The 13,193-nt window shown below is 51.4% G+C and overlaps 1 protein-coding gene across 4 annotated transcripts in view; it reads right to left on the bottom strand.

Moving 5' to 3' along the window:
* Nucleotides 1-6,757, bottom strand: part of ST8SIA5 (ST8 alpha-N-acetyl-neuraminide alpha-2,8-sialyltransferase 5) — a 74,531-nt gene extending 67,774 nt beyond the window's left edge. For 2 of the 4 annotated variants that reach the window (XR_011482712.1, XM_020870978.2), the window contains exon 1: nucleotides 5,681-6,752. Coding sequence is in view for 3 of the 4 variants with exons in the window: in XM_020870978.2 (XP_020726637.1) it covers nucleotides 5,681-5,811 (131 nt within the window). In the remaining variant the exon portion in view is untranslated. Of the gene's footprint in view, nucleotides 1-5,680 lie in introns of all 4 variants that reach the window. The other 2 variants (XM_070452619.1, XM_020870979.2) reach the window with 2 other exon arrangements.
* Nucleotides 6,758-13,193: the final 6,436 nt, after the last annotated feature.

Genomic DNA, 13,193 nt, shown 5'->3' with positions numbered 1-13,193 from the left:
AAGGCCCATGTCCACCAGGGCCTCCTCTGAGATGAAGTTTAAACAGCAGGTTGCCACCAGATCACAGTGTCCTTTCTACCTTTAAAAAAACAACAACACAGTAACTGCTCTTTCGCTGCCCCTCTGTTAAAGCGTAAGTAATCGAAGTCTTTAACACTCCAGCGATGAGTTTGTGTGAAGATCTTTGCACTAACAAGGGGATTTGGAGCAGCAGAGAGTTTAAAGGTAGAGATGCTTTCCACACCCCTCAGGAGCCTGGCAGGCTGCAGTCCATTGGGTCTCAAAGAGTTGGACACAACTCAGCGACTAAGCACAGCATAGCACATTCTAGAAAATGGGTAAACTTTATGAATTTATAGATCAGTAGATTCTATGAATTCATAACGTCCCCAGTATTCACCCCCAAACCGCCCTAGCCCCATCGCCAAACTCTCGTTGACCCTTTCACATGGATCCCTCCGCACGGATCCCTCCGCACGGATCCCTCCGCACGGATCCCTCCGCACGGATCCCTCCGCGGTGCGTGTCACAGTTGCCCACGCCCAGCCAGGTGCCATTTTGCCTGGTTTCCCCCGCACCTGTCTCCTCACTCTCCTCCGCCCCCACCTCTCTGCAGCCTCAGCTCCCAGCCAGCCCTCCTCTCTCCAGCCGTTCTGTGCAGGCAAGCCCTTGGGACTCTCTTCTGTGCCCCTGCCCATCGCCATCTTTCACTCTGCGTTCCCCTGGGTAAGATGTCATCCAATTCCATCACACGGGCCAGTGTTTTTCTAATTGAGGGTTTCAACCAATAGATTAAAAAAATCAATGCAGCAGTATGCCCTAGAATTTTTTAAAAAATTTTATTGTGATAAAATAAATATAAAATTTACCATTTTAACCATTTTCAGTGTACAGTTCAGTGATATTCAGCACAACCACAATTGTTGTGCAGCCATCATCAACATCTAGCTCCAAAATTCTTTATCTTCCCAAACTGAAACTCTGTACCCACTAAACGCTTATTTCCGATTCCTCCCCTGGCAACCATTCTGCTTTCTGTCTCTATATATTTAACTACTCATATAAGTGGAACCACATGATATGAGTCCTTTTGTGATTGGCTTATAGCACTTGGTATATGTCTTCCAGGTCCATCCACGGTGTAGTGTGCTTCAGAATTTCCTCCCTTTTAAGGCTGAATTTATTTTTAAATGAAGTGAAATGTAATTTTTAATGAAGCAGAATAGAAAATATTGAAGTGAATTTCTCATAATGAGGCCAAACATTCTTTCACAGAATGTTGCTTTCAGATGGATGTGTATGAGTGTGTGTTCTGGATCCCTGGGTATGACACACCATGGATAACAATCATGAAAGTTGGGAAAACGGTGATTTCAATATGTGGTGACTCCAAAATCTCCATTGTTGGTCTGGCTTTTGTCAACTCACAGTTCCTGAGCTCCTTTCCAATGAGTTGCTGGATTGCCCTGCAGTGTCTGAGCAGATCTAGACTCGAATGTGTCACCCTCTTTCCTCCAGACAAGCTCCTTTTCACATATTTCCCACTTGTGGCAAGTTAGTTGCTAAGTTGTGTCTGATTCTTGAGACCCCAGGGACTCCCCTGTCCATGGGATCTCCCAGGCAAGATTACTGGAGTGGGTTGCCATTTCCTTCTCCAGGGGATCTTCCCCACCCAGCGATCCAAACCCATGCAGGCAGATTCTTTACCAACTGAACCCTCAGGAAAGAAGTCATTTTCCACTTAGTTCTCCATAATCCGGCCCTGCCTGCCTCACTCTGGCCCCCAGCTATACATGCGTTATGAAGAATTACTCAAGTCTCCCCTGAACCTTCCAACTGTTGTGCAAGCTGGGTTTCATCCCCCTTCCATCCACCTCTATTTCTTATGGGTCATTTCCCCTTTCCCTAAGACCCCCTTCAAATGCCTCCCTCCCTGCTCCTTAAGACATCCCAACCGATTTGCTGTGGCTCGCTCCGCATCCTTCGAGTCCCTGTCCACATCTCCAGTGTGGCCTATGCATGTGCTATGTGTCATTCTGTCTTTCCCATAGACTGTGAGGTCCTGGGGACCCTGGACTGCGTCTGTCTTGCACATCACTGTGGGTTCAGCGTGTAGGAAATCTTCATTAAGTATTTGTTCAAGCGAGAACAGACGTGGAAGCCAAGAAGTTGGTGTTTTTTGCCTTTTCCTTCTTATTCCACATACTGTGCACCTTCTCCAGTACAGACCCGGAGCCCACTAAGCCACCTGTACTGCCCACCTTCCTCTCTACATCTCCCCTTCACCTTCGTTCCCAGAAGCATCCCCTGGACAGCACAGGGAGTGGCCAGGCAACCAAAAAAGAAGAATGTACACGGACTCACACCCCCACTTCCTTCTGGTGGAGTCTGTCCCTGACTCTCGCTGGAACAGCTGGCCCTCTTTGTGGCCCTTTGTGTCATGTCAAACAATGAAGGCTCTGCCGAGTCCATCCACCCGGCTCAGCCCAGAAGCAAAGAAGGGCCACCTGCATGAACCCCCGGCTCCCAAGTAGATCTGCCGCCAGCACCACGTTCTCCTTACTTCTGACCAGGCTGTGTCAACAGCCTCCCAGCCTCCTCCCTTTTCTACCCCTTTCCTGAAAGGCCCAGAGAGCCTTCCTTCACTTGGATCACATCACTACTCTACTCAAGGACCACATGCGGCTCCCTGTGGCCTAATGGACGGAGTTTAAACTGTCCTTCTCAGTCCAGTAAGCACTTTCCTAAAGACACTGACCCAAAAATACATCTGTCCCCTCCTTCCCTGAACTTTCCATTCCCTACACTCCCCCTTACCCCAGTGGGATCCACATCGTCACTGGCCTTCTGAGTTCACTACCCCTGCAGGCATGTGCTTTCGATCATTTCTCCATTACCCAATATTTCAAGAGCCTACTATATGCCAGGCACCATATTTGGCACTCAGGGTACATCTGGGGACAAAACATAGTGAATCCTATCCCATGGAGCTTTCATCTAGAGCAGAGTTTCTCTCCCTCAGCGCTGCTGACGTTTGGAGCTGGGTAAGTCTTTCTTGTTGTGGGCGGGCCGTGGATCATAACATCTTTAGCCCTGTCCCTGGCCTCAGCACGAGAGATGCCAGATGCTCTTCTCTCCCCATTGTGACAACCTGAAGTGTCTCCAGACATTGCCTGAGGGGCAACAGTGCCCTGATTGAGAACCGCCGGCCTAGAGCAGCAGAGGGGAGCTTGTTACAAATCATCCGAGGAGCTCTTTAAAAAGGCCGGTTACTGGGTCCCCCTCCCAGACAGAGGCCCGGGAACCTGCATTTCAGTGACCACGCAGGTGACTCTCACGCAGGCTGTTCCAGCGCATCTACTGGATGAACACTCAAGTGTCAAATGTAGAAACACAGGAGACAGACCAGTAACCTTATCAAGTCAATTCATGACAATGATGAGATGTGTAGGAAACAAGATAGGGGAACAGATGCTATTCGTGCACCAGTGTGGCAGCCACAACCTGGTGAAGGGTCAGGACAGCCTCTAGGACTGTACAGCTGATCAACAGTTAAAGCCACGTGTGAGAGCATAGGCAGGGTCAGCCCAGGAGAGGTGCGAGGAGGCGGGGCTATATCTCCTCACCTTGGCTCCTCCCCTCTTGGGCTCTGGATCTGCATGCACTTCCCTCACCTGCCCCAAGCTTCTCCTTCCTTCACAGGCCCAGTCGGGTCCCACCTCCTCCAAGTGGTCTTCTTCCCTCCCAACTCCAGTCCGGTGGTGCCTTCCTCCTCAAACATTTCAACACTCATGTCTTAGCTCATCTGTGACCACTGTGCTTCCCCAACTAGACCTCAAGCTCCCTGAACACCAGGACCACAGCATCCTCTTTAAAGATCCCTCAGTGCCCTTCCGGGATGGAGGACATGTGAGTTTTGCTTACTTGATTGAATTCATCCAGGCCCTGGAGCAAGGCCTGTGAGGTGGCCGCTGAGACTGAGGGGAACAAGGTCTCTGTGTTAGAAGATGGGATGCAACTGGTATGGCCGCCGAATTCCAGGCAGCCAGCTCACCTGCCCAAGATGGAGGTGGGCCTGCCAGGGCAAGCACTTAGAAGCTGAGCTGCCATTTGCTGTGGGCAGGATATTTTCCCGGTCTTGATAAGGCAGCAGAGGTCCCAGCAACCCCAGGGCCATTCTGGGTAGGTGCCAGCAGGGGGTAGGAACCCAGAGACAACCTGCTAAGGAGCAAGTGCAGCAAGCAGGCCATTTCAGGCCCAACTGTCCTCGCACAGGGTCATCTTAGTGGGGGCGGGGGTTGAGGGGCCGCAGGCACAGTGGGCTCTAACAAGAAGGGAGACTCTCTGAAAACGTCCTTTAAAGCTACCAGCACCACGCAGGGCCCGTCAGCTGCCCTCAACCAGAGAAAAATGCTCTCTGGGAAGGTCGGGGCAGTGGCTGGTTGGGAACAAATGCCCTGGCCAAGAGGCCTCACGCTCCCCAGCTCGAGGTCGCTGAGCGGAAAATAGCCCAACTGTTTGACTTTCCTACCGTGAGCCCGGGCCCAGCAGCAGCGTCACTTGCTCCCATCCCTGGATGCAGCCCAGACTAGGACACCAGCGACTGATGTGGACTCCAAAGGATGCAAAGAGAACAACTGATTTATTATTCGGAAGTTTAGGGAAGAAGCCGGGATGTTTATATAGCTTGCCAGGCGTTTTGTTTTCTATCGGTCTGGTGGGGGGAGGGGCAGCGAGGGTAGGAAGACAACTGACAGCAACGGAAAAAACCTCGGGCAGAAAAGAGAAGCGGGGTCTTTCGGAAAGAGGCTCTGAAATGGGAGGATCCTAGCGCAGCCCTCTCCCCAGGTCCTGGAACCCCAAGCGGCTGCCCTCAGCCAGCCGCAGGCAGAAGCCCACGGTGGCATTCCCGTGTTTTGCCCACGCAGGGACTGAGGCCGTGCCCCAGCGCTGAGTCTCTTTCTCTTGATGGAGTTTGCCCACGGATGAGGTCGGGTAGGAAGGGGGCGCAAGAGGGGAGGGTTAACTTCTGCTGCAGCTCTAACCTTCTGCCGAACGATGAACCATCTGCTTCAGAAGGGATCGGGTGGTGAGTTTCCCGGCGCCAGTGGTTACGGGTCTGTAAGAATTCACTGTTTCTGTCGCATCGTCCGAGCCCACTGTCCACCCCGCCACACCTAACTCTGCACTCCTGGGCGGGGGGTGGAGGGGTGGACTGTGTTTTTTCCCCCAGGGGCCCCCACAAAAGTTCAGGACTCGAGAGGTAACCCTATACGGTTCTGAGCCCTCCATACTCGGCAGCCTCCCCTTCAACCACATGGCCACGGCACTGTGGACTTGAGGACACCGATCTGACCCCTGAGGCCGCTCAGGACATTCATATGTTCTTATCCTCCGCTTGGCCTGTCCGAATTCCAACCTGTCCCCCGTTTTCCACAACAGAACAAAGTTGTCGGGCCCCTCTGGCTAGCGCTGGGCGCAGGCGTTCTCCTCTGGCTGGGAGGAGAGATGGGTTTAGGCGCGCGGTGACCCAAACCTCACGCGGCTTTGCTCGAGGCTCAGTGCAGACCCCGGGGTCGCTCACCCGGACCACGCCGGGGCGGAGGCTGCGGCTGCGGCTGCCACCTGGGGGCTTGCTCGCGGGCGCCGCGCAACCCCACCCGCGCTCGGACTTTCTTACCTCTTGATGTAGTTCCTGCCATACAAGATCTGTTGCAGCAAGGTCACCAAGGCGAAGGCGCAGATGAAGATGAAGAGCAAAGTTCGGTTCCCCAACAAATCCCTGTTCGCCGAGGGGTCCGCGTAGCGCATCCTGGCGGCCGCGCGCGCACGGCGGAGCGCGGCGGGCGCCTGGCGCCTGGGGGCCCCCGCAATCACGCGCGGGGCTGCGGGGCCCCCGGGGGCGCGCGGCCCACCAGGCGCCTCTCGGCGTGATCAGGAGGGTGGGGGACTTCTCGGAGCAAAGTTTCCGGCTGGCGAAGCCAGAGCAGGCGCATCCGAGAGCCGCCCGCGCCGGGGCAGCTGGCAGAACAGGGCTGGCCTCCTCGAGCTCCACAGATACCCCAGGCCTCCCTTCCGATGCCTTTACCTCCGGGCGCCCATGCCGGGCAGCCTCCGACTTCCCTGCGGAGGGGCGACGCCAGGTGCCCCGAACCCGGGCGGCCCCTCCCGCCGAGGTGGCGGCCAATGGGGAGCGGGGCTCGGGCTAGGTCCGCCTGTGCGCTGGAGAGCGCCGCGCACCGCCCCCTCCGGCCGGGCTCCGGATCTGTCGCCCAGTGCGGTCCCCGGCCCTAGCGGGCCAAGTCTGATCCCCGGGCCGGCAGCGAGGGAGAGCGCGAAGGTCGGCCTTCAGTCCTACAGATGGGAGGTGGGGGACAAAACACCCGGACAGTCTGGGTAAAGACAGGCGGGCGACGGAGAGGGGGAGGGGTGGGGCGGAAAACGCCGGGTTTGAATCCCGGAATTTTAGAAGGAGGCAGGAAGGAAAGCCGCGGCGGAGCACTGAGTCACCGCCGCGGCCGCGTCCTCGCGCTCCTGGGGAGATACCTCCCGAGAAAGCCGAGCAAGGTCAGCCCGGCAGCCCTCAAGGACGGAGCGCGCGGCTCCTGCATGCTGATGGCCTGCGGAGCCGCCCGCCCGCCCGCGCCCCGGGCGCCCCACTCCAGCAGGGAGGAGATTCTGGGGCTTTCCGCCCGGCCACAGCTCTCGGCAGTTCGTCAAAGACCTTGTTGTCACCGACACACTGGGACCTTGTCTCATCCTTGGAACCACTCGTAAATCTTAGGTCAGGCAGCGGGCTGCCTTCGGGTACCACAGTCCCCCAGAGCTCTAGTAAGTCACTTTTTAGAAAGGTCTGCACTTCTAGAATGCAGACATCGGTGGGGGGGGGGGGGGGGGACCCCAAAGAAATGCAATGCAAAAGACGTACTTCAGAGATTCTAACCCCTCACTGGGCTCTCCCATCACCCTTCCACCCCCACCCCACCCCGCACGCCCCTCCTGGGAGTCTTGTGCCTGCAGCGGTCACCATGGAGCCCTAAGTGGATGATTCTAGGGCGTCTCTTTCCAGCGCCCTCCAGCCAATCCGGGCAATTGTAAAGTCAGGTCGGGGCTTCATCTCCGAACTTGATGCGACCTCGAATCTCTCAGCAAGAAAAAGGACATTGACAGGGAAGTGCCCAAACTTCAATACTCTGGTCTCAGCATCTAATAGTTTGCTCTTTGAACTGGAAGAACCAAAGAACTCACGGTTAAATCTCATGATTAGGGTTCCACCAATATCTTGGAATTCATGTTAATTTACAAGGTGAAAGCAGATCCTGTGTTGTCTATGTATCAAATAACTATTATCCATGAGGTTGCCAGTAGGCTTTTAGCCAACTAAAGAAATAACACATAAACTTTTAGATGGTACATTATTATTGTAACCCTATATTTGATCTGTGGTACCACCTCAGCTCAGTTCTGTCCTCAGTCCTGTCCTACTCTTTGCGACCCCATAGACTGCAGCACACCAGGCTTCCCTGTCCAACTCCCAGAGCTTGCACAAACTTTCATCAAGAGGCTCTTTAGTTCCTCTTTGCTTTGTTCCATAAGGGTGATGCCATCTGCCTATCTGAGGTTATTGATATTTCTCCCTGCAATCTTGATTCCAGCTTGTGCTTCATCCAATCCGGCCAGCATTTCGCATGATGTACTCTGCATATAAGTTAAATAAGCAAGGTTACAATATACAGCCTTGACCTACTCTTTTCCCAATTTGGAAACAGTCCATTGTTCCATGTCTGGTTATAACTGTGGCATTCAAACTGTATGTACAGTTATTTGCATATCATTTACATTGTAGTAAGGCAATATATATAATCTAGAGATGTGTATAGGTGTTATGCAAATACAATGCTGTTTTATGTAAGGGACTTGAGCACTGGCAGATTTTGGTGTCCACAGGAGCCCTGGAACCAATCCTGAGGATACTGAGGGATAACTGTATTCTATATGGGAGGTATTTGGATTGCTTGATACTCTGCAAATGATTAGCAAGAGTCCAGAGCATCTCTCGGAGAAGGCAATGGCAACCCACTCCAGTACTCTTGCCTGGAAAATCCCATGGACGGAGGAGCCTGGTAGGCTGCCGTCTATGGGGTCGCAGAAAGTCGGATACGACTGACGTGACTTAGCAGCAGCAGCAGCAGTAGCGCATCTTTGCTGACGCTGCTTTTTTGATCCTAACGACATTTAAAACATGCTTTCACAAGAAGTCAAAGAAGTGTCTTTCACACACACAATCACAAGCATCTCTGATGGAATCAGAGACTGATGATCTGGAAACATGGAGGTCTGCAGTTCCTGTTATTTCTATTAATGGGGATATGGTTCCATTTTAAGCCAAATTGATATTCTGATGGTAGAATTGCAGCAAACACTCAGAAGGCCTTGCAAACAAAAGAGTAAACACATGGAGAACCGATCCCTCTGCCAGACTCAGCGAACACCATTTTTATATCCTAATTGCCAGGAATGGGGACAGCTGCATCTTTGTTTAAAACACACACTCACGCACAATTAAGCCAAGAACAAATGTCAACACTGGCACAATCTGCTAAATTACTGATAACTGATGGGCATTACTCATGCTGTGAGCATTGTCTCCAATAGAATATGGAAAGATTCCTATTTTGAAAAGATCTCAGAGGTTTCTACTGGTTTAAGAAAGCTGCATTTTGTTTCAGCCGCACAACTGCAACCTGCCAGGTTATATAAGTAACCTTCCACCCACGTGTTCAAGGAGTTTATGATAAGAATATGCTGTTCCTGTAGGTCTTTATATGAACAAGGCGGATTTCTGGTTTGGGGACACTTTCCTGTGATGAGGGTGTCTAGTGGCCACTGGCTAAAAATGCCAGGGATGGCCTTGTAATCCACTGAGCCAGGGTTGCCCCTTGCATGGGCAACTGCAGACACTGGACTCTATGCCATCAGTCTTGTTTTCAATAAATTATTATTATAGACTATAATTTAAACTCCTTTTTCAGTTCCCTTATGAAGTATGAGCTTTGTTCTAAATAACTTATGAAATAATCTTGAACGTGAATGTGAAGTCCCCTTTTGACCTTCACATCTCCAGCCTGACAAACATCCTCCTTCTGTCTCAGCACCACCTCTCAGGGGTCAACTGAAAGAAAAATACACAATGTAAAGGTAGAGAGTTAAGTTTTATTCATAGCCCAGGAGACAGCCTCTCAGATAGCTCTGAGGAACTACTCCAAAGAGGTAAAGGAGGAGCCAAGATATATATGATTATTTTTTTGCTGGAAAAAAACATGTAGTGAAACATCAAAAGATGACTGCTAATCACAAAGAACAGACCTCTCAAGTTAATGATTTTAGTGCTTTTCGATGTACAGGAAGATGCAAGAATCTGGAGTCTCTTAGACATTTTCCTTAGACGTGAACCTTAACTATCTACGGACAGTGTATCCAATGGACAGAACACTTCCTGTTTTTTTCCATCCTGAATTTTCTTCTGGAGAAGAAAATACAGTGGCTAATGGCTGTATCCTTGTAGAACTGAAAAGGCAGGCAACATTTTTGTTTACACAGGTATTTCTCCCCTACATTTGCCCCAGTTTATTCAGTTTGCTTCAAAAGATAGAGGCATCATTATTATTATTCCATAACGGTTTATGCATTCAGGGCATATGGTGCAGAGAGAGCCATTTCTACCTCAGGCATGTCATACTCCTACAGATCGAAATAGCTACACAGTTTATGATAAGGTTACTCAGAACACATTTAGAGGGAATTCCCTGGCAGTCCAGTGACTCAGACTGCACTTTCATATCCAAGGGCCTGGGTTCAATTCCTGGTTGAGGAACTAAGATCCTAGAAGCTGTGAGTCACAGCCATAAAAAAGAACACATTTAGATGACATGATGACATGGTGGCCAGAAAGAAACTGGGATCTCCTTTGATCACTTTAAAGGCCAAGCTCTGGGGTAGAAACACTAGGATCAGGTTCTGTCCTTTGAGCAAGAGCACTGATGAATTCAGCTGAATGTTTATCATTGCAACCCAATACTGCCCTCGAGATGCGTTTTGTGACTGGTCAGTATAATGCTAGAACTTCAGACAAATGCCTATAAATATAGCTGCCTAGAAATGTCTAATGTTCCTTGGGTACCTGAGAAATGGAAAGGAATGACTGTTCCCTGTGATCATCCATTTCTAAAGCACCAGGGGAGTTCCCAGTCCTGATGCCATGGCCGCATCAGAGCCCCTGTCATTTACCCACAGTACCAGGTCCTAAAATCTCCAGTCACTTGGTAGCCGTGGTGGAAGAGCTTCCAGGTGCTTGGTCTTCTGTGAATGCCAGGGAAAAAAGATCAGCCAGCCTGTGCCCCAACAGCTTCATAGCACAGTGAAGACAGATACACAGTACTCTACAGGAGGCTATGTGTGCCAGGGTGGGGAGGTGGGGAGGGACCGATTGGCAAGAGACGTGTCCAGAGGAGGCAGTGTTTGGCCTGAATTGTGACGAGTAAGGAGGTGGGCCATGAGGAGCCCTAGGACGAGATACGCGGGGCAGAGGAGCTGGGTGGGCAGCCGCAGACGTGGCACAGCCAGCTCGGCATGGCTGGAGATGAGGCTGCAGGGGGGTGGTGGCAGGAACCAGGACACGGGGAGCTGGGACTGTATCCACAGAACTATTGCAAGATTTTAAGTAGGGGAACAATATGCTCAGATTTGCGCTTTAGATAAATCAATCTGCCGGGTGGTGGAGAACAGTTTGAGGGAGAAACGCCTGAAAAGACATGGAGGTGACAGCTTATCTTGCTTCCCCCTGCCAGCAGCCAACCCCTCCCCACCACTGCAGCCCCCCGACACCCCACTGGCAGCCAGCCCCAGCAAGGATCTCTCGTTACTGTACCAACTTGGTAAGGCACTCTCTGCCTCCTTCCAGAGGAGCAGGCCCGGGGTGGAGGCACAGGCTCACTGCTTCATGAGAGCCGGCACTGTATTCAGTGCTTCACATGTGGTTCATTTGATGATGTTCATGGCCATTGGCAAGTATGCTAGGGGCAGACCCACCACATACTGGGACAGCTCAGAGCTTGTCTCTGATACTCTCCTTTCCTCCCCCTCCCCCCACTCCTCGCTTTCCAGGGTTCCCTCTGGTTCCTTGTGCAAAAATATACTCTCCCCACTCCCTTTGAAAGCCCTGCTCTTGGGAAAGGCTCTGATAGCTTTCATTCAGTACTCCTGCTGGAAGGAAATTCAACATGAAGCTTTTTCTGTGCCTGTAATAAAGGCCGGCTCCAGGAGAGCTGCGCACAGAACACTGGAGAGAAACTTCAGGTGAGCCGCACCATAGCCACGTCCTCAGGTTTTCAGTGCAACCTACTGGGGAGAGAACGTGTGTCTGATGTCACAATAGAAATCCGTGGAAACAGGACTCATTTTAAAGGAAACCTCTTGTAAAGTTTTCTTGTCAACACTTGCATATGAGAAACGACAGGATTGATGTATTCTGCCTGAACACCCCAAAAACAGATCTTCATCCACGAGTGTGCTCACAGTAGGACCGCCTGGCCCTCCAATGTGGTAAGTTTGCCCAGGTGGTCGTTACTTACAGGCCAAGCGGACAGAGTTGTATACCAGAGGTCAGCAAGCTTTTTCTGAAAACGCCAGAAAAAAATCTGTACATTTCGTGGGCCGCACCCCTTCTTTTGCATGCAGCTCTATTGTTGCCTGAGACAGAAACGGATGGGTGTGACCAGTGTTTGCCTGTGGGCTGTAGGTGGCTGCCCCTGCTCCCTATCATGTGATAGGCAGAGCCCCATGCAGGAAGGCCTACTCCATGGACCTAAAAAGTCCCATAAAAGACATTCCCCTGTGTTCAGGATTATGTCCACAAAGGCCTGATAGATTGTAACATGTTAATCCATTATCCATTGTCAACAGGTTAGCACAGCTTCATTTATCCCTGAAGTACAGCCTGGAGATCACAGGATGGCATTTCCATGCATAGAATGCATGGAATGCCCTCTACCCTTTTTTCCACTTATGTTTCCCTTTTCCTCTTTTCAATGGGACATTGTTCCAGGGAGTGTGTAGTGCTGAGGGTAGAGAAATGAGAGAATGGGGAGATATGTCCCACCAACCTCCCAGAAATGCCATGTCAGAGCCACGTACGGCGTCATCCCTGGTGCTGTGCGCTGGTCGCCTGCCCGCCCTCCGGCCCCCAACACATGTTACTGGTCTATTTAGCACTGCACCTGTGTGACAACAGTCACCACGCTCATGGGAAAAGAGAAGCCAGGCAACAGGCCCACAGCTTACAAATGAGGACACAGATTATGTTTGTTGTCTGAATGACTTGGTGTTTGGCTGCAAAGGCTTCCAGGCAGGAGAGAGTGGCTGACGGTGTCCTGGAGCGTGGGAGGCGCTGTCCAACGGCAGGAAGGAGCTCAGGATGGGGTCAGAAGGTGACATGCTTTAGGTCACAGGTCTGCGAGCTCAGGAGAGACACCTACCTTCTCTAACCCATGGTATCGTCACATGTAAATTGGAAAATACAATACCTACCCCCTCAAAGGAGGAGTCTGTGAAGATTAAATGTAAAACTGTAAAAGCATTTTGTAAGCTATTAAACTGTACAACTCTAGACAGCAGCATTTACTGTGGCCGGAGACAGAGGAAAAGGTGAGTCTCAACAAATTTGTGACGGTGATCAGCTGTCTCTGGTGGCATCCCTCTTCCCCTGTCCTCTCTTGACCACTCCCAGGGCCTGGCATCAGTGGCCAGGACTCCCCAGCATCCCCGTTGGAGCCCAGACCAGGATCTGCCCCCTTCATTCTCCTCCCACCAAGCAAAGCTCATCTCAATACACAGCTGAAGCTGACCTAAGGAAGTGTAGAATCGTGGAAAGAGCACAGTGCTAAGCATCAAAAGCCTGAATTCTAGGTCTGGCCATCTGTCACTAACTGGCCATCTGAATTCAGGTTTGATCAACCTATTAGCATCCTTAGACTTGGAGCCTATACATGGAAAGACAGCTGTGGTTTTTAAAACTGTTTCCAGCGTTAAAACTCTGCCTTCAAAGCAAAAGGATGCCCCTTGCTCTTCATCCCTCCTCTCATGCCCCTTCTTGGCCCAAATGGCACCCCCTAGGCACCCACATAGAAAGGCAAGGG

The sequence above is a fragment of the Odocoileus virginianus genome, chromosome 22 (assembly GCF_023699985.2).
Source record: "Odocoileus virginianus isolate 20LAN1187 ecotype Illinois chromosome 22, Ovbor_1.2, whole genome shotgun sequence".
NCBI lineage: Eukaryota > Metazoa > Chordata > Mammalia > Artiodactyla > Cervidae > Odocoileus > Odocoileus virginianus.
Note: the sequence above shows the minus strand (reverse complement) of the source record. Positions and strands in the feature narration are given on the sequence as shown.